The sequence below is a fragment of the Netta rufina genome, assembly GCF_964035555.1.
Source record: "Netta rufina genome assembly, chromosome: 8".
In the NCBI taxonomy this organism is placed as follows: domain Eukaryota; kingdom Metazoa; phylum Chordata; class Aves; order Anseriformes; family Anatidae; genus Netta; species Netta rufina.
In genome coordinates, this window is record NC_140131.1 from 4,707,138 (window position 1) to 4,732,390 (window position 25,253).

General features: G+C 45.3%; 1 protein-coding gene across 3 annotated transcripts; it reads right to left on the reverse strand.

The window, feature by feature from the left end:
* Positions 1-23,896, reverse strand: PRKAA2 (protein kinase AMP-activated catalytic subunit alpha 2). 3 transcript variants are annotated; one of them, XM_084291130.1, is made up of 10 exons: positions 23,766-23,896; positions 17,453-17,594; positions 15,300-15,393; positions 13,825-13,969; positions 12,918-13,005; positions 10,156-10,380; positions 8,253-8,757; positions 5,494-5,620; positions 4,914-5,178; positions 1-4,210 (listed from the first exon to the last, which is right to left on the reverse strand). In XM_084291130.1, the coding sequence occupies exons 1-9, from the start codon at positions 23,857-23,859 to the stop codon at positions 4,940-4,942; spliced, it is 1,659 nt and encodes a 552-aa protein (XP_084147256.1). In that variant the 5' UTR covers positions 23,860-23,896; the 3' UTR covers positions 1-4,210; positions 4,914-4,939. The 3 variants fall into 3 exon arrangements, with proteins under 3 accessions (XP_084147256.1, XP_084147257.1, XP_084147255.1); XM_084291131.1 differs by having other exon boundaries at positions 4,904-5,178; XM_084291129.1 differs by having other exon boundaries at positions 1-5,178.
* Positions 23,897-25,253: the final 1,357 nt, after the last annotated feature.

A 25,253-nucleotide genomic window follows, 5' to 3' on the forward strand; every position in this document is an offset into this window, starting at 1 on the left:
ATATCAACCATGGAAACAGCTATCACATGCAGTGCAGTACACTGAGAACCACTTTCCACACCATCAACAGAAGGTAAAAGGCTTCTTTGTGATTATCTAATGCACAGTTACTTGCACAAAGGCCAAAACTGAACCCAAACTCTGTGCCCTTCCACAAAGGCTATACCTAGAAATAAATCTCAATTTCAATGAACCAGTCAACACAACCCTCCCAATCAGTTGACAAAGTACATAATGTCAAGAAGGATGGAGTAGTCATAGAACTCAGTATTCTCTTCTGAGCTTCATGTTAATGATATGTTGGAAGAGATGCTTATACTCAGAGCTTTTTAAAGTTCAGCATCTTAGCAGAAGAAAAATCATAAATATTCTTTATAATCCAAACAAAACCTTGCAATGGGCTAGTCTGGTTCCTATCTCAGAGGTGAGGATTGTCTGCCCAGAGATGCTGGGCCATGGGTACTACAGTTGTCCTGGGATTCAGTTTTGCTTTGCACTCTAAAAGAAAAAAACAAATGCATTGAGGTACAAAACACATGAATATAACATGATACAGAACACATGAACATGCTTTCAGCAACAAGAATAAATGTTACCATGTCTACGGTATCTACTTCACAGCTTCGTGAGATGAGGATAAATAAACTATTTCAAAACTTGGATTAAAAAAAAAAAACTTAGAGATGAGTCTTACAAATATATTTTTTTAAATTAAGGCAGCTTCAGCAAGAATTTCAAGGCTTTTTGTTGGAAACAGACTGTTTCTGTAACAATAAACATACTTTGCATCCATAGTTCTGACTGACTGTCTAATTTTGATGCTTAAAACTAGCAAAGATAAGTGCATTACGTATGTGCAGCATCAGTTCTGCTGCAAAAGTCAGTGTTTGGTCAACAGGAATAATGTGGGAATTCTGAAAATCAGTTCATCTTTCAGGCATGGAGAGAGAAACCTCTGAATGAACCTTTAAATCCATGTCCCAAGAGGCAGACTGGAAATTCAGAATTATAGGAAGCTGTTGCCTTTTTGTAAGTAAATGGTGAAGAGAAATCAATGAGGGAAGGACTCAGGAAGCCAAAGGAAAGCACTAAGTGGAGAACCCATATCAAAGTAAGACCTTAAGAAAGGTGGCTGTAAATAGTTACACAAAAATGAATCCTAAAACTTTAGAATAAAACAATACAGAAGCTGGAGCAGGGATTCGTTTGGCTCACCTGAAGGGACGGATGTGAGATTCTTCCCCCCATCCCTCTCTGAACCAATACAAAAACAAAAAAAAACTACAAAACAAATGATACTTCAAGTTTTCAGGAACATGGCCTGCATGTCTCACCGGTATGATTCTGCGTGAGCTGCGAGATTTGTGCACCTCGGGAAAAAGAGCTGCAGTTTCCAGCAGTCCTAATGTGTGTTGAAGGCACGATTTCATGTCCTGTGCTAGGGTCTCTCTTCCTTCTACATGGGTGCACAAAAGACTGATGGTAAAGAGCATTAAAATGAAACGGAGTAGACAGAACGGTTACTTTGTTCAGACTTCATCTATTCTGATATGATTTGGCATTATAATCACACAAAAAAATGTATATACAACAGATACGAACCAGTTGCTTCACTTTTTACAACACTGCCCACATCCCTGTGCTTGTAGACACCTTCTGAAAAGCTGAACTCGGCACACATGCTGCATGTGCACTTCTAACTTATTAAACTAAAACCTCCCGCTGCCTTTGCCTGATTAGCTCCAACTCCTGAGAACCAAATTGCCCCTGCCCATATAATATACACATATATATATTTGCCAACTAGTACATTACAAGCTATTTCTGAATTAACTCATCCAGGAACTGGAGGTTAATGCTGGAGCCTAACTGACCTCTGCATGGTGTCTCTCTCCCGGCTGGGCTGAAGCAACGTTCAGGTGAATCTGTGGCTTGCAAAGCACAGCTGTCCAGTGGCTTATGAAGAATTGCACTTGGAGGAATTCAAGTTTGTTTAGTTCAAATACATCTACCCTGCTTTTCCTAATAGTCGTGCACATACCAGTATAATTCAAATATCCGACCACAGTGTAACAGTGTAAAAGTTAAACTTTGCCTCCAGAAATTATAACTGGAGGTCAGTAGTTTCTTTGCTTCTGGGAACCAGAAAACAGCCTATTTGAGGGTTAAAAAAAATTAAAAATAAAAATGATGAAACCTCTCAGAACATCTCCAAATGCAGCATGGATTTAGGTAAGGCTGTTTAACGGAGAGTTTCATCTCATCTGTTCGCTGAGGAGGTCCTTCCACCAGCTCTGGGCTGGAGCTCTACATGCTTACCACCTTGACCTACTTGCTTCAATGCCGCTGCTGAAAGTAGCTTCGTCTCTTTGCTTTTCTCCATATGGAAACCTGAGACACTCTTGTTGCCTTTTTGGCAGGACTGGTGTTGCAGACCCATACATTTAGTTAATGTTTACATGGGTCTGAGAAGATGCGAAGTGCCACAAGGTCTTATCCTACCAGCTAGAAATCCCACGTGCCTCCAGGAAGCAAGTATTTCTTCCTTAGGGAACGTGCTGCTGCTTAGCACTACTAGTCCTGCTGGGTAGGAAATCCCAGAGGACAAGTATAATTTTAAGGCGAGACATCAGTACATCTACACACCTCTGAACTACAGATTACATCTAATGCACGAGCCCATTATCAGCTGGGCCACAGTTGTTTCCAGGACAAGTGCCTTGGCAAGATGCTAAATTGTGAGTGATGACTTAAACAGCCTCTTACATTTCAAATATACTTCACAGCAGGGACACGGAGATTCCTAATTGTTTCCTAGATGGGAATTCCTGTCTGTACCTGCAGCCACTTGGCCACCCTGTCCTGCTCCTTTCTGAGGAGCTTCTCTCCAACACCTAAAACATCCAGGTCTGTTTGCTTAACATTTGCTGGCATCTCAGCACTGATCCAAAAGCTCCTAAGGAGCAAGATGCTGGCCAGATTTGGCTCTAGGGCTTTTTCTTTTGTTTTGTTTTGTATGAAGGCTTCTGTATTCTCTGTTCTTTCTTATACTGGAGCACAGGAGATATGCATCACCTGATAGCCACCAGGCACACTGTCAAAGCCACCCCTCACCCCAGAGTATTTTATTTCATAAGGATAATATAATAAAAGCTTATTACAAAACCTAGGAGTACTACAAATATTTCAAGTGTTTCTTTTAAAAACAAAATTGTTCTGCTGTCAGGTTTGTAATCCAAACACTGCTGTGTTGGATTCTGCATACGAGAACTTAACAGCAAAACGGATGGGTTTTTGGCAGCTTTCTACTTTGTGCGGCTTCTGGAAAAAACGGAGCTGGAAATTCACACTAGTGAGAATCAAAGTGTAATCTGTAACAAAAGTAAGGCAATTTTGTGTTTGTTAAAAAAAGGGACTTCAAGTTGAAAATGTCCACTTAACTGCCAGTAGATGGCAAAAATATCCTGTAATTGTCTTCATTACCTAAAATGATTAGTACAAAAGGCTTAACGTGTCTTTCTCTTCCTTGCTTCTCGTAGAAACTTTCAGAAAGTATAAATTAAAGTGCAACTGTACAAAAAAAAACAATTCCTAGCAAAAACCATCTAGGGTCATAAGAAGCTATCAAAAAAATTGTTTTGTTTTGTTGTGTTTTTTTTTTTAAACATCAAACGACCAAATTCCTGGGACCAGTAACATTGGTTCTCCTTTGTTTTCTTAAAACAAAACCAAAAAAAAGTATGAAAAAAAAAAAAAAAACACCCAGGATTTTTTGGCAAACTTTTCATAAAGCATTTGTTCCTTGACTGATTAGCCTATTATGTTCCTTCGCAATCAAGTAAATGGAATTAAATACCATAGCAAAGCCAAGCAGATGCCAACGCTGTCCATGAGATTAAGCCTATGCGATGAGAAGTAGTAACTCTTTTAAACAAAGAAGTCGTCACACACGCACTAGACTTTACCCTCAAATAACAAGAATTTTAACCTTAAAAATCCCCACAGTTTGTCTGAAAGTATAAAATCCTATCCTTCAGATAGTAAAGGAACAGTGAAATGTTCAAGATATCCCTGCCTTCTCCGTGGAGCGGCGAGGTCCCAGCCCCTTCAGCATCAGGACAGCAGAGCTCTTTGTTCTCAGATCCTCCGGTGGGTGAAGGCAGGCGGCTTTGGCAGAGGTTTTGGGGTGGTGACGATGGCCAAAAGCTTCCTACGGGAAAGGTGAAAGGTAAATGTGCCAGGGCCATGCTGCTGGCTCTCAAGTGTGCAGGGAAGCTCCCCCTCCATGAGAATATTGAGGACAAAGTGCTGGATTTGGGGGGGGCTCGGGAGCATCCTGTCCCACATCTGCAATGGGAGCTTTGCACATCCCACCCCTCACCCTTCTTTAGTAGGGGAAAAAGAACAGAGGGTAGGATGGCACTAGAAGCAGGAGCACTTCAGCAGCTGCTGGTTTTAGGAGAAAAGCATTGCCAGAGGCTCACATCCTCCCCCTGCTTGGAGCAGCACAGGGCTTTCAACATGAACCTCGCTGCACACTGTGTGTGTCGTAGAAAGAGATGCTTGGCCACAGCTCTATAAATTCAGGATCAACCAGGAGGAAGGTGTCTACCAAAAAGTCAGTGATACGTTTGCTACTTTAAAGCCATGCCCATGTTTCCCATTTGGTTCACAAGGAAAAGTTCATTGTATACATTTCACCCAGGTCTAACGAGTGAAATTAAGTTATTCCTGATTTCCTCTGTGCCTTGTTAGAGGGGACTGGATCCTTTGAGAGTACAAAGGAGTACATTTTGGATCTTTTAAAAACAGGAATTGGTTCTGTGTCGCAGGCTATGGAGCGGTGAGGAGGATGAAGGAAGAAGAAGAAAGAAGGAACGGCCACGTCGGACCTGATCCTCACAGTGCGATACCGTGTGCTGGGGGAGCGGTGCCTAGCTCAGCGAGCCAGAGCCATGATCAGGCTGGCGCACATCTCGAAGAAGTCCATGGTGTGGCTGCCCAGGCGCGGGGGCACCGAGGGGATGCTGCCCACGAAGGAGCCACTCAGGGACCCCATCAGCGACTGGCACTCGGTGGCTGCTGCGGCATCAATGCTCAGTCTCGGCCGGTGCAAGCCTGCAGCAGAGCACGAGCGCTGTGGGGTGGATGAGCCAGACCTCTGTTCCATCACCTCGTCTTCAAGGAGGAGAAAAAAAAAAAAAAAGGCAAGAAAAAATAAAACACAGCATTAGTTTGGCATCCCTAACATGTTTGCTAAGGAACTAGTAATAGTAGTGGAGACGAATGGATCAGAAGGGCTTTAGGAGTTAGACTCAATGATCCTTGTGGGCCCCTTCCAACTTCAGATATTCTATGATTACAATTCTAACTGAACAGCACTGTGTGCTACAAAAGCATTCGGGAATGGAAAGAATGATTATTTTTCTTCCAAACCACCAAACTTGCCATTTTGTATGTTTTCCATCTCAAGTTGCACCATTTCCCACTTACCATCAATGCTTTTGAAGTCCAGTAGATAGCTGCGGTTGTCCACCTGGTACAGCTGCAGACTCATTTTCACGTAGTTGCCCGTCACTGGGTTCTTTCTGCGCACTCTGAGATGGTAGGAGTTCACCACCTGCAACATGCAACTGGCTTTAAGGAATACCATTCAAGGGAGCAAGAAGAATCCTTATTTTTTTCCTAAATACTAGCAAGACACCTTTTGAGGTAAATAAAACCAACGCAACAGTTTCTGAAAAGACTAATTATTTTAAAATAAGCAAATGGCTTCATAACCTATTTCCTCTTAGAATTTGTTTTTAAAAATGCTTCTTGGGGCTCTGATTCACCATCCCTGCTGGCAGACAAAGCCTTTGCAGCCTGTCTGCCAGGCACCAAGCTGACATTGTTGCTCCCTCAACAGCAGCAATGGCCAAATGAGCCACAAGGCCACTCGCACACCCGCATACGAGGACTGTGCCTGGGAAAACCGGGCAGGCTGGATGGTGGGGACCAGTAATCTCTCCCATCAGCACAGCTAAACTCAGTGTTCGTGAATCAGTCCTGAGCCATGCTACGCATTTTCTCTTGCCACTTCCCACCCTACAATCTGCTGCATCTCATTTGCAACGAGATCTTTTCTCTATGCTATATTTACGAAGCGATTGCATGGATGGGAGAGCTATTTTGACTAAGAGCCACAGCTGAAGTTATTCTTAGGGTGGAAAGGACTATTGTGAAACCTCCTTGTACAAAAAAAGCTCCACTGCCTACATAAAGGCGTTTGCCTGAGTCGCTTCGCAAAGCTACACCAGAAATACATTAGGTTTGTTAGCTCTCCTCAAAGCTGCGCAGCTAAGAAATGTCTGGCTCTTGTAGGCATGTGCATCTGGAGACAGTCCATCTCTTCACTGGTGCCATGAAAGCAGGCTTCTGGGCACTACTTAGCTTTAAATACGTAACAATATTATCAAAATAAGGAGGAGATACGAGGCTTTGATGAAAGCCTGGGATCCAGCTGGGATGCAGCTACCAAACACAAACAGCATTTCCTGCAGGCAGATGCTCGCTACTGAGCGAGATGAAGGAAGGTGTGCCAGCATGCTTGAAGGAGCAAAGCTGCATGGGCACAAAACTTGGGCATTTTCTAAGTGCTGAAGTGTGACATTCAACCTACAAAACCCTCTGGACCTGGAATGAGAAGAGTGACTCTGGTGATGAAGATCTAGGCAGAAATTCTCCTATCTTGGTCCTGATGCTTGCACAAGGCTGCAGCAAAAGGCCAGAAGAGCCCACACCCACAACTGCAATGAGTTTTAGGAAGTTGGACCCTGTAGCCATAGTGAGGACTCGCTCATGGGTTTACCCATCTGAATGTGAAAAAGATTGTGACCAAATGCTGTGTACCTCTGCTGAAGTATCTGAAGCAAATATTATCAACTAAAATGTCATCTGGGTTTAAATCAGGCTTCAAGAAGCTCAGCCCTAAACCATGGAAGCAATGTCTGGAAACACATCTGGTCACTGCTCTGGCTCTGTCAAGGAAAATGCCACCACATCAACGATACAAACAGCTTCAGTGTGGCTTCTGCCCCCAAACACCCCAGCATCTCATCTGGGCCTCTTCTATGATGTAGCAGGTTTACAGGGCAAGGTTTTGGTGGTGGGGGGGCTGCATGGTCCCACATGGAGCAGATCTCCATGCTGCAGCCCGTGGAGGAGCCCCTGGTGGAGCAGGTGGATGTGGCCTGGAGGAAGCTGTGGCCCATGGAGAGCCCCTGCAGGAGCAGGCCCCAGGCCAGAGGTGCAGCCCGTGGAGAGGAGCCCACGCAGGAGCAGGGGGCTGGGGGGAGCTGCTGTCCGTGGGGGACCCATGCTGGAGCAGTTTGCTCCTGAGGGATGGACCTCATGGTTCCTGAAGCGCTGATGCCTCTGGGCAGCCCCCACAGGATCAGTCCAGGAAGGACGGCATCCTGTGGGAGGGACCCCATGTGAAGGAGCAGCGGAGATGAAGCAGCAGGGACTGGCCGCAGCCCCTATTCCCTGTTCCCCTGCACACTTGGGGGGAGAAGGTAGAAGAGGGTGGATGGGGAAAAGTTTTTTTTAGCTTGTTTTTAGTTCCAACTGCTCTAGTCTGTTAGTAAAATGCAATAAATTACATTAATCTCTGTACACTGAGTCTCTTTTGCTTGTGACAGTAATTGGTGAGTGCTCTCCTTGTCCTTACTTATACCCATGAGCTTTTTTCATCGTATTTTCTCTCCAAGAAAAGGGAGTGAGAGAGGAGTGTGGTGGAGCTTAGCTGCCCATCAGTGTGAAATCACCACATAAGAAGGAATAAGGGAACACGTATCATGCTATTTCAGGACACATGGCTGCAATGGCCCAAGCAGAAATAATGGGACTTGCTTTTCTTGGGAGCACTCGAGATGACCTCGCAAGGAATTAGCCACTAAAATTAGAAATGTAACCAGCTCCTCTTATCCCCACAGCTAAACAAGGCAGAATTATCTTTCCAGCCAGAGGCTTAGGGCATTCAGGGAGAAAACGCTTATTTCATGCCATAAATAAATGGCATGGATACTGAGCCACAGCCAGCATCTTCACACAGTGTGTTGGTATAAATAAGCACTAGCAGGGATGATCACAAGGTGTGGGTATTTGTTTGGAAACAGGTGAGACTGACACCACACTTTTACTAACATTGTTGATCAACTCAGGTCATAAGAAAATAACCCTTGAAAACCTCCCTACAACATATTTCCTACCTTCCACTCAAAATCCAGCTGTTTCATAGCGCGGTACACCTCGGCCATAATGTCGTAGGGCTTGCTCTGGCTGCGGATCCCCAGATGCCACTTGGCCTTTTTGACAGTCAGAGGTTTGGGCTTTGTGGTGTTGAGCGCATCCAAAGGGCACCGTGCCTTGGGGCTGTCCGCTATCAAAGGTGGCATCCGCTCGGGGTGCGGCTTCACGCCAGGAGGGATGTGCATGGTGCTGTCATCCATGAAGGAGCCGGTGGGGGGACTGGAGGCGAGGTAGAACTCGCTGGCTTGGTTCATGATCCTCCGGTTGTCGATGACGAGGTGGTAGGCGACTGCCAGCTGGTCCTGCGGGTCACCACTGTACAGGCTGTTCATCACCTCTGACTCGGTGCATTCAAATTTCTCACAGACCTCCCGAACTGCGTCGTCATCAATGACGGTTGCGTCGTAGGAAGGGTCCTCTGGGAAGAGGTAACTGGGCAGCTCTTCCTTAAACCATTCGTGTTCCCTGGGGAAAGACAGAGAGCTGCCACTGTCAGCTCTGAGCAAGCACTGATGCTGCTTTGGTGAGGAACTGGCAATTTTTTGCACAGGAGAGGAGATGAAGAAAATGAGCTCTCTGGCACAGAAATTGGGTGGTTGCTTGGTCAAACTAGGACTAATCCTCAGACACAGAAAGGGGAGCTGGACCTGGTCCTGCATGGTTCCCCCAGCATTGCAGCACTGCGGACACACAGCTGCTTGCTCACCTGCCTCTGCAGCACTTAAAAGACACTCATGCTTTTTCATCCCCATGGGTCTGATAGAGATGCTGAGACTCAGAACTACCCAGGCCCCCAATTCCCATGGATTTACAATGAAGTCGATGATAATTAAGTGGGTAAAAGCCACAGAGAGCCTTGGTGCCATGTACCAACTGTAATCTTACCATGTGTGCTGCAGCTCTAACATGTAATTAAATCCTCCAGTCTTAAGGACTCAAGAGATAAAAAAAGGCGTTTATGATCTGAATTTTACTCGAATGGTTAAATTACAGCCATCAATTGCAAAAATATATCAAAAAATAGGAAGTCCTGAAGGTGTCTGTAACATTTATGTATATGCTTAGTATACCAGCTACATGTAACAGCTACCATAAATTTCATAAAATGTACATATTGGGCTCAAGTTTTACAAAGCTTTTTTAAAATTACCGAAGTCCTGTTTGCAGTCATGAACTTTTAATGATATCTGAAGGCTCAAATATCTGCTTAAGAGCCCACTTGTTCCCTTTACCTTGAATACCCACAGTGATGCATGCTGGCAAAGGCTCATGAGCAGTACACTCATTGACTACACAAGAAAAGGATGCTGTATTTAAAGATAAACCATTTGCTCACATTTTAAGCTATATCTGATATTTTAACATTAATTTAGTAATTCTTGCATTCCTCTTAATTTTTTATTGAATGGACATTAAATAAATTGACTACCCTTTTATTCTGAACTGGTATCCTGAGGGATATGTTCTTAAAATAAAATACTGAAAAATGGTTGATGAATATTAAGTTCTTAGGATTATTGTGTTATAGACCTGGTTTTCCTAAGGACTTTTAAGACATTTTTGACGTTATTTTTATCATGCAATAACACAGCATTATATATATGGAAATGTATACATATATATAAATTATATATATATACACACACACAAACATATATATATAAAATTGCAGGAAGTTACCTATTGCCCTTTTTTCACACGCATTGGTGAAGCCACTGAGAAAGAAAGTCACCACCCCAGGTTCATCATCACCCACCTCTCCATCAGCACAGAACATTGCAGGAGGGTACCAAAATTAAATCCCTCAGGACAAAACCCAGCTGCATTAACTGACTACTCCTGTAAAGCACGCTGTGGGCTGACCTGATGTCTTTGATGGTTGCTCGCTTGAGGGGGTCAACCTGCAGCATGTGCATGAGCAGCGTGGCAACAGAGCGGTTGAGGTACTCTGGGATGTAAAACACACCTCCCCGGATCTTCTTGAAGAGCGTGGGGACGTGCTCGTCATCGAAGGGCAGCGTGCCACAGAGAAGGGCGTAGAGGATAACGCCACAGCTCCAGATGTCCACCTCTGGGCCGGCGTACAGCCTGCACAAAGACAAGGGCAGGAGAAAGGGGTTACCCCTCTGCCCACCTCCCGCTCTGCTCTCCTTCCCTGGGCCCAGCTACCTTAAAAACCTATCTAAACCCAAAACCACACAAGGGTGATAGGCAATGACCTGCAGAGCTGGTGCTGGCTGACCACGTTCCTCCATGGCGTAAGGAGCAGGTATGTGAGTGTCTCCCCCAGACCTATGGAAAAGCCAAAACCCGCATTTCCAGGAGCTCTGCCAGGTTGCTTGTTCCTTTGCCCCCAGGGCCAGGCAACTCAGCCAGCAATTTCTATTCATTCAGAGAGGCAGATTAAGTGGCAGTAGATACTATATCTCTTGAGTGTTTATTTTCAGTTGAAGTTTGTGTGCTGGTATGCAAGAGCTCCTGCTTCCGACAAGCTGCTAATGTGCTCCCTGGCATCACCATGTCAGGACACCCCAAATATATGGGTTTTGCTCCTGCTCTCCTGCTCAATTTGTTTGTTGCTTTTTGCTACAACTGATGCTTTCTTAGAGACTCTGGGAGGCAGTGCTACCCTGGGGCTGAAAAATCAAAATGGACAGGGGGAAATGGAAAGACAGAGGTCCGTTCATGAAACCTAATCATCCTGCACTTGCTGCTCTTGAAAAGCTCTGCTGCAGCCACACCTGGTATACAAAAAGCACCAGTCGTGTATGCTGTCATTCTCTGAATGCTACCAGAGCACCAAAACACTGCCTTTGCTTCCAAGTGTGAGACTTTCCCTACTAAGTCCAGCAGCAAAGTTAGGGCATTTTGAAAATGCACTTATCAGTTAGCCACCCCCTGGTCCTGCCACTGCGTGCCAGCTTTCAGTAGATAGGAGGCCGGATTGTTTGGCTGGTAGCCACATTGTTTGAACAGTGGCTGGATTTTTAAGCCCAAATGAGGCATCCTTCAGTTATGCTGAAATCCAAGGTCTCACATTCTGGACCTGCCAAGGCAGCAGAGCCCTGGAAGCAGCTCACCTCCTCCAGCCTGCCATACCCACCCCCAGAGGTATATTTACCCTCTGGCAGAAACGGCAGATCATTCCTCTCCCCCACAAACACAGCTCTCGTATGCTGTTACAGATTTGAGGAAAGGGCAGCTTGGCACATAATTCAAGGGTATAAATCACAGGAGTCACTTCACTGATGCTGTGAGCGGTACTGATGCGGGATGGCTGCAGGAAACACTGTGGTTGGTGAAAAAGTGCCACAGGCAGGTTTGGTGTTGCTTTTTTTCCTTACTTTGCTTGTTAATAAGCAGTATTGCCTCTATCCTTGGAATGATTACACTCTGCATACCAGGACCTGTAGGGACTAAATACTTCTTGTTAATCTGCCAGGTGCCTTCTCTCTTACATGAACTCAAAAAGAAATGCATTTCTGGCCTTTATTGAAAAGGACAAAGAGATAATGTTAATATTTTTTGGAATCACAGCAGAGTTTCTGGCATTGTGCCCCTCTTGACAATGAGGATTTGCTTGCTTTCATATATAGAGCTGTAGTCACAACAGGCTTTTTGGATGCTGGTCTAGTTTCTAGGATACTCTGCCAACACATGCGCCTGTGTAAACAGGCATAAAATAGTCACAATCACAACTTCAAACAAAATGCTGGATTTAAAAGTTATAGGTATAAATATACTGGACTATGAAAACTAATGTTCATGCAAAGGATGATTAAAACATATAGAGCAGATACTAAGGAGACAGGCAGCCTGAAAGACCACGCAGAGGGCTGTAAATTTGAAAATCTGTGTTTACAATCTGCACTATGCCATTACAGAAAAGTAATGGAAATCGATGTAGCTTAGATTCTTGACAGAAAAACACGGGAGTTAAAATGTCTGTATCAATGTGACAAGACTGAACTCAGCCTTGTAGCCTGAGTTCAAATGCCATGTGCATGCAGATGCTGCACACTAGCAAGATGCAGCTCAGATATGCCACTGCACTGGCGTTTTGTCAGTTCAATTCATCAATTCAAAACAAAGCTATGACAGCTGAACCTACTGAAAAAAAAAAAAAAAAAAAAAGAGCCTAGCTTAAGGAACCAGAAGCCAAGGATTTTCAATACAAGAGCTTAGCGGTGTAGGGAAGAAAGTAAAGAACATACTGATTGCTCTCTTAGTGAATGGTTTTTCTCATTAACATTGTGTTTTATATTATAGGTGGGCAGGAGAGAAGGGGGTGGCCTGAAAGAGCCTTTCCAACTGAAACCTCAGTATTTGCATTCAAAGAGCAATTTTCATCCTCTTTAATTAGCAATATAAACAGTAAACATCTGCTATTAATAATTTCTCCAGAGTAAACAACTTTAGCAAAACATGTTTCGCTATTACAGCCATTGAGAAATGTAATAACCGAGAAAACCTTATTATTTTGCTAGTAGATTCACCCAAACATAAAACACAGACTGGAACCATTCAGCTGCTTTTACTAGATGTACAAAGCTGTTTCCAATCCCAAGAGCAAATTTAAAGATCACGTACTCACATGTGCTCTGATTAGAAGTGGTATGTCCTACCTTCCAGAGATGACTTCAGGGGCTGCATAATTTGGGGAACCACAGCTGGTGCGAAGAAATTCACCATCTGACATCATGTTGGACAATCCTAAAAACAAGATGTTGACAAATTGACACTTGATGTGAATGTCCAGACAGACAAGACTCAACAGAGGAGGAGAGATATGGCAAGTGGAGGGGGAAATTTGACATCATTTAGGCAGAAACCTCTGAGCTGCTTTGATAATCCTTAATATTTTCTTTTCACATCCATACAAGGAATATTGACTCCAAGCTAGCTTTGCTTCTCTGAGTTGCAAAGCTCGGAGCCTTCTATAGCAGAGGAAAGAGATATAATTCACTCCAGAGTGTGTTGTTTATATGGGAATTGTGTGGGGTTGTGAAATTTGTAAATCTTTAAAAGGATTTATCACTGCTAGAAAAGACTGAATGGGACTGAGCTGGTAACCCAGCTTTTACGTTGGATTTCAAACAGTAATGCCACTTAAAGACTCCTGTTACTGTTCATTTGGAAAATGAAGTGAGGCCAAGAGCACATGGCCATACTAAGGAGAACACACATGAAAATAAACATATGCAGCCAGCTCACCCTGGAACTAACTGTGATGAGTCTGTCTTAAACATAAATTAACTAAATCTTTATATTAGGTGATCATAATAAAACATAGTGAAGATTTGCAAGTGACCTTGCTTCTCCATTATTAATGCAAGCACAGAAGCAGCCTACAATAAGTAATCCCTGCTTTTGCTAAGAAGCCAGTGTTTATAACTGTGGGCTTTTCAGGTAGAGAAACTGCTAGTGGTTATGAAAACAGACTCTGGGTTTTGTAAGGCGTGCTACGCAGACACGCTCCAGCAAGCGGCTTGTAGCTGGCTGCATTTCTGGAATGCTGTTGGGGTCACATACCAAAATCAGCTATCTTCGCATTCATGTGTGCGTCCAGCAGCACGTTCTCCGGTTTCAGGTCTCGGTGGACAACCATGTGTCGGTGACAGTAATCCACTGCAGAGAGAATCTGCTGGAAAAGGCGTCGAGCCTCTGCCTCTTCAACCTGCAGACGCAAGGGGAAACCGGCCTGAAGGCTGCGGGGCTGGCAAGGGGAGGTTTGCCTTAGCAAGGAGCCAAAACTGTTTCACAGAGCGGAGACAAAACTATAACATGCTTGTGACCACGCTGGAACCAGGAGCAGCAAATGAAGCAAATTTCCCACTGGCATTTAATAACGTGCTCGTGTTTTCAAGTGATATAGCCCAGAACTGGGGGTAACGAGATGAAATTGGAAAACTAAATTTGGCTGAGCTGTCAAGGAGAACCTACTGGTGACACCTATCAGGCAATAGCCTGCTTTCACAAGGGGACAGGCTCTGTTGTACAGCATATGAAGATCAAAACACTGCAGAGGATGCTACAGGGATGATGATACTGCAATGATGCTACAGACAGAAAATCTACATATAAAATGATCAGGAGACTTATTGTTTATGCTGAAGACTTCCTAAATATTCCCTTCGTGAAAATTTAGTTTCTGAATGTGAGAGTTCAGAAAGGATCCAAACTGGTCATTGGACAGATCCAAGTGGGCAAAATCAGAAATTATGCTGGAATCAGAACTGTATGTAAAAACATAAATTAGTTAGCTCCGTCTACCAGTGCAATAACCTAAAAAAAATAAAATAAAATTGTAAATTGATTGACTTTTTGTAGTATAGAGAAGAAAATGGACTGATCCTTCACCTGAAGCCTTATTCTGGATGTTCATTTTAGTCCATTTTTGTCTCTTTGACCTGAGACTGCTCCCTAACTATGAGGATGTCCACAAGTGATTTTCTCTGTAACCATAATATCATATTTCATGCACTCAACCTATTCCTCAGATGATTTATACCCAGTAGGAATACTGTCATTTGAAAATGTTGTTCAGATAAGCCACATCCTTAAAAAGTCTTCAAAAAGTCTGACATGGAGCCAAGGGGGAGTCTGGAGGAGGAAAATGACTGGGATGGAGACCACACCGAGTGCTCTTTCCCTCCAATGCCCTGCACACACGTTAATCTGCTGCTGAACCAGGGGGGTTTGACAGGCAATCTATAGCGAAAAATTAAAAAAAAATAAATATATGGTAGTTTTCCAAATATTTTCGCTAAGCAACACGTTACCTTGGATATTTTGGTTTGCGTATCGAAATACATCACAGAATGTTGCAAAAAATGGCACACAACTTTTGTGCAAGGCGAGTACGAGACGCTCCAGATGGGATTGCTGTGAAGCAACTTCTATTTTGGGCCTTAACCTTAACCGTGTTCCCTGTAGCAGCCGTTTTACTTCTAAACATCATCCTCTTCCCACACAAGTGTTTGGGCTGACACAGTACTGGCACTTACGCGTCCATGCTTACAGATGTAATCAAATAGTTCTCCGCCAGATACATATTCCATGACCATGAAGAAGTCTGTTGGTGTGCTGATGACCTGGTACCTTCAAAAACACAAGGGGAAAATAGAACAATAGTAAGAAATGGAAAGGCTTTTAAACAGATTATTAGTGTCCCGTCAATCCTTAAAATAAGCAGTGCTTGGATCTTGCATTTATAATTGCTTTCCATTTCTGAAAAGCCATCTCTTATTTCGAGGGGCAAGTCAGGATAATCTTTCACTTGGCTATGAAAGAATCTCTTTTACAGATTTACCTTCTTCCTTCAAGCTTTTCAATAATCCTCTAAAATCTCTGCCAGAGAATCCTATTGCAATTAGGGCTGTCCTGACTTTCAAATTTCCATTTTGGCTATGATCTGCAACAAAATCTTCAGAAATGAAGGCTTTATTAAAATGGGGATGGGAATGGGGTATATTTGGTTTCCCTCTTGGTGAAGATAAATAAAGGAAGTCTAGACACTAGAGGGAGCTGCCCTTGGAAAGGCATAGAGACAAAGATGAGTGCTCCAGATTAATGTTATTTTTCAAACATTAAACTTCTTTATATTCTAATGATAGGTGTGTGGGGGAAAAGAGTATCCCCATTGACTTGCAAATTTACTCTCCACCTCTGCTAAACGATCCCAGAGTGCCACAAATGCACTTCAGTTTCCCAGCTGGCAGAACCTAATGGTGATGAGCTGCAGTCAATGCAGCTGTAGTAATTCATAGCAGCACCAGCTGAGGTGCCCTGTTTTAGACAGGTTATTTGCCCCCCCACACCCTTGTTGTTTTTTTTTTTTCCACAATTGGTAAATAGATTTCAAATTATTTTCAGAGATCAGCAAGTGAACAGGTGTTAGTTCAATAAGGATCAATAGGATCAACTTAATTTTTCTGAAGTGCTTTGCACCCAGACATCTAAGTTATTAGTAGCACTAATATTTCTTTCATTTATATGTAAAGTGATGGGACATCGCAACGGACTGAAAGAGGAGGCTTATGTACTGTAGTCTCCTCCTCACGTCTTTTCTTTATCACTGTATTTCAGGATTGCAGTATTTACTGTAGGACACCAATGTTTTTAAACTGGTTTTAATTTCTAGGCTTTAAAAGGTTGTTTGATAAATGTGTGAGCGGGACTTGCAGGATACTGCATGCACAGCTGAGGACTCTTGCTGGCTTTTTTGTAAAATAACACCAATGTGTTCTCCAATAAATCCAGGGAACTGTGAAGTTACTCTAAAGTCAACAGTTGCTGCATGGTTAGTTATTTAACTGTAGGGAGAATTTGTTTTCCCTTGCCTCTAAGTCCCAGGTATTTGCTATATCTCATGCCAGTTTTAAGGCTGACCTAAATGTCAACTTATCCTCGCAGTTACCATTCAACAGCTTTCTTTTATAGAAATGCCAAAGATATTATCGAGTGCCTCATTAATGTGGACTGGCTGCACAAACTGGGGATTGAGAAGGAATCCCAGAGGCTGGAGTGCAGGTGCTGATTTACAACTTAAATTCAGGTTCATCAGAGTGGCAATGTTGAAAACTTATGTCTGAATAATAAATAAATAAAAATATTCCTTTAAGCTCTGGATAATCAGGCCATTAAAACATAAATCCTATTGAATTCAGGCCAAAGCTTCACTCTAAGGGCCTGGCTGTGCTGTAATTCCTCAGGCATGATTCTCAGTAGCTTCAAGTCCTGAAATACCAACCCAAAAAAGGGAAAAATCACAGAAATTTCATATAGCATCCCAACACAGGAAAGTACAGATCCTCAGATCCTCTCCAGGCAACTTTGTAACGGCCTCAGCAAGGAAAACAGGATGTTTTGTGCAACTTTAGCTAAGCCAAACTTGGTGCGGGGACAAGTCTGATGGCCGGTATAATGGCCCAAACTCCCAATGGTAGACACATTTTCCATCGTTTCTCAATATGTTGATTGTGTCCCCAAGCAAATTAGCAGGAGGATTCTCAAAAAAACATTTGGCTCTAAAATGCAAAAACTTGACCATGCACCTAGCATCCTCTACAACTATAAGCCTTCTGTTGAAGCCAAGTCGCCATGTGAAGCCTTTGCAGATGGCGCAGTAAGGTGAACACATGGAAGAAAATGTACTTACAGTTTGATAATATGAGGGTGCCGGAAGAGTTTCAAGTTTTGAATTTCTCGTTTGATCTTCCCAACCACATCCAGGCTGCGTATTTTCTGTCTGTTTAGTATTTTTACTGCCACTTTGTGCCCTGTCAGCTGGTGTTCGCCAACTAAATAGAAAGAAAGCATTGCAAAGTCACTAAACAGAGAACCAAGGTTCACATAAGCAACTTAAGATACTGAGACAGACAATTTCTAAGCAAAAAGCAACTCTTGAAGGGAAAAAGCAATAGAACTTGGGATGTTCTGCATGTAGTCTGGATATTAGGACTTTATTTTCCTCAGCTTTCCTATAGGTACTCTTCACGTTTCTTAAGCCATCTTTCAGAGAGAAAAGTTGGAACCAAACACCCAGGAAAGAGGCAAGTTTAAAGGAAGCAAAATGGTGCAGCATTTCATAAAATGCCTTAACTAAAAGAGCAGAAATCAGTGCCACAATATATAAATGACTTTACAACTAGATTTGGCACATTCGTAAAGCAAATCCCAATAGACCTATTCAAAAAGACAATTTGGATAAAGAATGACTGAGTGCTTAAAAGTCAGCTTGTGTCTCTTCACTTTATTATTTTCCCATTGAAGTGCAGGAAGAAAAGAGGGGACTTATCTGCAAAGTGAGTTACTGGAGGTGTTCATACCCAAAGCTAATTTGCAAGGATTTATAGCACGAAAAGGTTACAGCGATCAGAAGCCGATATATTTAAATGGCAGCAGAGAATCTCCACTGTCACGCATGGGTTGAGTAAATCCCTGATAAACCAAATCTTAAAACTAGAACATCACGCTTCTTTAAGAAAAAAGATATAGAGATTTTTCCCTGCCCAAAACAGGACTGCGGGATTTGCATTACTAAAATGAATTTCTATTTATACTTCCTTAAGTGTGCTTCTTGTTTTGATGACAAGCAGCAGGAACACCACGCTGGAGAGTAAGAGCTCCAGCAAATTCTGCTTGTAGAAAAGACACAAACTTTAATATGTGTTTTTATAATATCCACATGGTGCACTTACAGTGATGCTTATCTCTTGCACACATCAGGACAAACAGTGACCATAATCTGGAGTAGCACCACGGTTACTGGTGTAATGGCACTAATTTATCAGTAATGTAAAATGAATTCAGAATTTAATCCATTTGCTATCAACAAATAGACTATTTTAAAAAGGAAAACAATTGCTCTGTGTTGCAGGAAGCAAAATTTATAGTCAAGTTAAACTGCTGAAACTGCTTGAAAACTGTCCATCAGGTGTTTACATCTAAAAGGGTTCTCTGGCCACAGGCTACCCCTCTGCAGTATCTCAAGGTGTGACACTCAAAAAGGTGGCATAGAGATGGCTTTCTAAAGACTGTAGGCAAAACCTGCTTACGGTACATATCTGGTCTCTCTAATCATGAATATTACCCCTTCAATAATAACATAGAGCACAAGGAGTTAATAATTATGAGCGAACCCTGTTATTATGTTATTAGAGTCTGTAGTTTTGGAGCCTTTAACGAGGTGATCAGAAGCAACCTGCATAAGCAGGCAGCCTGAGAAGGACCGGACGGCAGCACCAGCACTGCTCGGGGCACGCAAGGTCACTATTATTAGCCACGAGATAAGACCTGCCGGAGATTCTTTCCTCAATAAGAGCATCCTAAAAATAAAACACTTTACTGCCCTTGAAAATTAAAGCACCACTTTGCATGTCCATTTTATTCCTCATAATACTTAAACTACCAGATGAAATGAAAATAAACTCAGCTTTGCAGTTTGGATGCAATTTAGGGATTAGCTGAGGGCTGAAGTAGGGAGGTAATTCCTCCCGTGTGGTACAAGGAGAGCACTGAAAATAGTCGGAGGAGGCATTTTCCCTGGTGATCCTCGGGGATGGGAGAGCAGGGCAGTGCTGGACTTGCCCCGCTGCAGGGAGGCTGTGCTGGAGCAAAACTCTGCAAAGCAGCCTGTGTGCAAGGGGTGCAAAAGCCTGCCCCAGGTTTACTGGCCAGGGCACAGCTTCTTCATTCACTGCAAGAAATCCTCCCCAACTTGCTGTGCTTTGGCCGACAGTAGGCCTGCAAAAGGCACCGACCTCTCCTTGCCCAGGTTGTCAAGGTTTATGCACAGCACACGCTGCACCGAGGAGGCTGGGGAAGGCAGAACAGAAGGGGAGCAACAACTGCAGTGGGTGTCTTCAAGACATTTGACTTGGTTGACCTTTGTGCTGCAATACCTCTGCCCTCTTCTTCCCTACCTCTGTGGCTGGGAATGCAATACACTGCATTTTGAAAGCTGCCCTTGCTTCATTTAGCCCCATTCAAGAACTGTAGTGCACTAGGGCAGTACTTGGGAAAATGAGGACCAGCAAAGCAAAGTGGCTTATGGCAGAACTAGGAAAAAGACTCAGATCACTGCCATTCTTTGTTCAAGACAAGTCTGTCTGGCCTTACCCCAGTATATACTTCAGGGGAAAGGAAAAAAAAAAAAAAAAAAAAAAAAAAAGGCCATTCCCGGAATGAATAATTATTGTTTTTAAACTACTGCCGAATAGTTCATCTTCTTTCCACCCATGACAAACAACACTCAACTCTGCAAAGGTTTTCTAGTTCAAAGACATCAATAATTAAAAATAAACAGTCTATTTTGTAATCCATCTTTTGCTTACAGTAAGCATTAGATACAGAGATATTATTGTTTCGGTCCCCAGTGGCTTGTTAAGCCTACTCGAACGTCTTGAGAGAGACAAAGAGAGAATATAATTTGCTATGTGGTGGGTGTCTTTTAAGCCTTTTGGGTCCCTCCTGCTGCAGCCTGCGGACATGAGAATTTCCACACGTGGCTCTAGGGACAATTTTCCCCTCTGCTCACTAAGTTTCCAACCCAGCACACACCGGGGGGACGGTGCAGCCCTGGCACGGGGAACACCAGAAGGTCCCACGTGCTTGGGTAGGGCTGAAAGCCATCTCTGTGCTTATGGGTTTGTCCTTTCCTGGTCCCTGGGATGGTGGTGCTGAGGGAGCCTTCTCCTTCCTTCTCCCTCCCTGCCCGGATTAAGAGCCCACGGGGAGGAGGGAGGGCTGAGCAGCAGTATTAGGAGAGGGATTGGTGCACATCTCGTCTTTTAGTGGCAAGTGCTCTGGTAAGCTCCCCCGCAGCTTAAAATCAGCAACCAAGGCTCCTTCAGGGCAGGTAGAGGAGATGGATTTGACCTTGAGATGAGGAGCAGCCCTGTGTACTGAACAGAGCCCTTAAACTCCTAAAACTGGCACCAAACCAGACGTGGTGCGAGTGTCCTCAGCCACTACAGCATCTGCTTACACATGGGACTGCCTGGGGACAAGAACACTTCAGTATCAGATGCTACTAGAGAAAGAAGAGAAGATACAACAAATTAGTTTCTGATAGAAGACCTTTTTTATTTTGTTATTTTTACACGAGAAAAAGACGGAGGATGAATAGTGTTTATCTTGCAGTGAGCCAAGATAATCACTGAAATCCCTTGACAGCGTGGCTTTTTACATGAAGCCCACCTCTGGGTGTGTGTTTGGCACAGCTCAGGCAGCACAAGCACTTATGTTTTTTGCAAATACTTTACAAGGACTGTAAAAGTTTGGGGAAAGGAGAGAAAACTCCTTCCCTATCAGCTGTGCTGGCCCTTATCTTAGCCTGAAGTTACAAATGAAATCAATCCAAAGCATATATTTAGCCATGACGTATTACTCCTGTCCCAGTGCCACTTGCTCATATGTTCTGTCACCGTTCCTCTCCCTTTCCTTCATCTGTTCAGGCTCTTCTAGTTGATCATCCTCCAGTGCAAGGTTTGTCCTTTAGCAGCAATGGAATACAGGACCTGACCCTGCCTCAAGCCCTACGAACAGATATAAACATAACCCAAGATCTGCAGGTCCCTGAGGAACCATGAATTGATCACTTTGGTGGCCAAGAAGTGTAGGTAGAAAACCACCAATTGGCCACCTGAGACGCTGAGCATGACACCGCAAGAAGAAACACTGCAGCAATTCCTCCTGCTGCTATATTTCTTCCCTAAGCTCCAAATCCACAATACGGACACCTCAGCTCTATTTTCTGCAAATTCATCTCATCTTGAGTGTAGAGGTCAGGGGGAATAACTATCACCAGCTCTCCCTGGATTTGGCAAAACCCTGTGGCACCAGTGGCAGCTCCGAGCCTTCCTCCAAAGCCTGCTGTCCATCCACACTCACATCCACCACCTTCCTCCCCTGTAACAAGTGCTGTATTCCCATCAGCTCTTCCAACTGGGATTTCAGCATTAGCACCAAAATCCTGCTCTCATCTCTCAACCTATCTGCTCCCCTCACCTCGTGCCTTGTGTGGTCTTCCTGTAAATGAGATTAAGGAACTGAAGGGGCTTAAAAGTAACTATTTCTTTTAGCTTTCAGTGAGGCAGTAAATTGGCACGGGCACCAATGACACGGGCAGCGTTGAAGTAGAATGAACATCCCAACAGGGCAGCAGTGACTTTTGCTATCATACCTCTGGTTTCTGATAGCTGGAAGTGACTCCTCAGCTCCAGCCACAAATTCAAACTCCATTAGCATCCCATCGCCACTAAATCCTTCCCCCACCCTTCCACTGCCATGTTTCTGGTTCCTTAATACCTTCACGGTTGGAAATTGCAATTTATTATTTCTTAACCATGGAGAGTAAGGCAGAAAAAGTGCCTCTCGCAAAGTCTTGTGCAAGGCAGGTTGAAGAAAACACATCAGCAACAAGAAACGCGGCACGGATGGCCCCAGCCTGCTGAGTGCAGAAGTAATTATCACACACAACGTACACAAAGCTTGAAGCAACCAGGAAAAAAATCTCTTTGCTTTCCCTGTGTTTTCTGCTAAACACGGTGAATACGGTCTTTTCTAAAGCCCATTAGATTAAAACACTACAATTCTGCACAAACAGGAGATCCAGTTTCTATGTCTCGGTTTCCAATCTCACATCCAAATTTCACCTGTCAAACACCAACTGCCATCACAGGCAAAATACTATGTGAAAAATACACAAGTATAGCGCGTACTACTTACTCATATAAGGCTTTGAGTTTAGAAATCATTTTTGTGTTATTTTAAACATGTCTCTGAAACTGTTCTTAACCAAAGCGGGGAGATGTATGCACTGGGAGTGCTGGTGCTAGCTACTCCTGAAAGGTAGCTAAGGAAAACAGGCTTTGTTGGCAGGTTTAATTTGGTCCGCAAGAAAAAAAAAAATGCTTTTGGAACACTTTTTGAGGTCCGCTGGCATACAGGAGTGATTTAAACAGTCCTTACTGTTTGAAGTATTTATTCTGATAATTCTTTAGTCGCTAATTTGTGGTTTGGGATTAAACGCAGCAATATATTTTTAGGGGCCTGATTAATGGTCACAGGTGGATTTAGCTCCAGCGGTCGAGGTGTTTTCTCTCCCCTGCTGTCAGTTTTGGTTTATTTTAATACTCCGGCCGCTGAGCGCGGGCACATCTCCTGTCTGAGCAGCCCCTGGGTGCTGCGGCAGCCTCCCATGGCAGGGCAGGGGACAGCCCAGCGGGGCAGATGCTCCGCACCAGCGGTCTGGAATCACAGCTCTTCATTTCCATTAGATAACAAAATTTTATAAAGCTTTTTAAATGTATTTATTTATTAATATCATGACTCAGTGTGAAAATGGCAGATTTGGCAGGAAAAAGAGAAAGAAATCTTAGTGTCAGGTAAAGCAAAGCTGGTGTCTCTCTTGAGTTGCCCTCTCTGGGGTGAATCCCAGGGGACCCTCCCGAGCCCCAGCCCTGTCTGGCCGCGGGGCTGCTCGCACGGGGAAGGGGGGTGGACAGCAAAAAGACCCCCTCTCTCTTCCTCTTCCTCGCACCCCCCCCGGCTCGAAGCGAGCAGGATAAGCAGCCCACAGCCCGTTTTCCATGCAAGGCTCGGCAACGCCGACCCTGCCGCCCAGCCTCCCGCATCGCCGGCCTCCCGCCGCCGGTTCAAAGTTTTGCTGGGGGCACCGCAGGCGCTGGGGGCAAGGGAGGGGGCCGCAGCCGCTGCTACCAAAGGGCCAGCTCGGCGCTCCCTCGCCCCTTTCCCCCCACACACCCCCAATTTGCAGGGGCCGCCCCATCCTCTGCGCCCACCCGGCGCGGCGCCAGCCTCCGCCCGCCCCCGGGATGCAGCGCGGAGAGGGGGCGATGCCCGGGGAGGGGAGGGGGGGGGAGGCGACACGGGGCGACACGGAGACCCCCCCCCTCATCCAGCCAAGCCCCCTCCCCTCCCTCCATCCCCTCCCCTCGGTACTCAGCTCTTGACTTTGCCGAAGGTGCCGACCCCCAGCGTGTCGCCCAGCACGTAGTGGCCGATCTTCACCCGCCCGTCGTGCTTCTGCTTCTCGGCCATCTTCGCCCCCCGCCGGCGGACCACAATGCGCAGGGCTGGCCCGGCACGGCACGGCTCTCAGCACGGCTCGGCACGGCTCTTAGCACGGCTCGGCACGGCGCAGCGCAACGGGCGTGCGCAGCGGGGAGCGGCGGCGGCGGCGGCGGCCCGGGCTGGGTGCGCGGGGGCGGGGATGGGCGCGCCCGGTGCTGATGGATAGGGTGGGATGGGATGGGGTGGGATGGGATGCAGCTTCCCGGGGCTGAGGCCGGCCTCAGGGATACCCTCGCCGGGGTGCACCTGCCTGCGGGTGTCCCCCGTGCTCGGGGTGGAGCCCCGAGGAGGTGCCGCTGCCTCCCCGGTGCGCCCTACCCGGGATGCGCCCCCTTCCTGCTGGGGAGGGTCGCCTTAGGGTGTCCCCTCTTCGGGGGGCTGCTAGCTCGGGTGGAATTTAGTAGGGGGTTTTGTCTGCCTGGGGGTGGCAGCATCCTGGGGGTGCAGGAGCCTAAGAGTGATGCTGGCCTCAGGATGCATCCTGCTTGCATGGGATGCTATTTGGGGTGAAACCTGCCTTATGGTGCATCCCTTTTGGGGTTCACCTGTGTGAAAGTGACACTGTCCTCTGAGGGACACCCAGCTGAGGGTGGCAGTGTCCTTGGGGTGCACCTATTTGGGGGTGTCACACCTGGGTAGCACCCATCTGCCCTCGGGGTGTGTCCTCTTCTGGTGCACCCTCTTTGGGTTGATACCCCCTTGTGGCATACCTGGCTTGGGGTGACACCCAGCTTGGGCAGCAGCTGCTTGAGCCTGATACCCTGCTTGTGGTCACACCTTGCTTCAGGTGACACCAGCTAGGGGAATTGTGTCAGGTCCATAGAGTGCATCCCCACAGGAGGGATGCTGTGGGGCAGGAGGCATGGCCCAATACGTGCCCTGTGTGGCCTGGATGTAGCTTGGGCTGGGAGATGAGATGGGCAGGTGGAGGGAAAGGATGAAAATAATCAATAATGGGCAATTAAATAACATGGGCTGGTGAGGGTGAGGGGAAGGGAAAGGAAGGGAAAGGCTGGCTTTGGGTGATGGAGGTGCTGCCTGCTTCTAGCAGCTGCTGGCTGGGCTGTGGGGGCTGCTGGGAGGTTCATGCTTGGCAAAACAGCTCCAGAAGTCTTCCTGCGGGTCACTTGCTGTGTTAGTACAACGGAATGAAACAGATTCACAGGGAAGGAAGCATCCGTACATCAGTCAGTGCAGCCAGCCGAAGCCATCTCCACATCTTGGCAGTGTTGTCAGCTGCTTCTCCTGAGCTAACAGCTCATCCTAATGATAGCGTTATCTGTTCCTTAGCATTTCAGCCCTGGGACAGCCTACGGTCTGCTATGGTAATGTTGTAAATTAAATAACAACACAACTGCTTT

Coding starts and splice junctions, on each gene's coding strand:
- PRKAA2 (XM_084291130.1), bottom strand. CDS start 23,859: ATGGCCGAGAAGCAGAAGCACGACGGGCGGGTGAAGATCGGCCACTAC. Junction 17,595..23,765: donor CACCTTCGGCAAAGTCAAGA/GCTGAGTACCGA, acceptor CTTTCTATTTAG/TTGGCGAACACCAGCTGACA. Junction 8,758..10,155: donor GCAACCATCAAAGACATCAG/GTCAGCCCACAG, acceptor GTCTTTCCCCAG/GGAACACGAATGGTTTAAGG.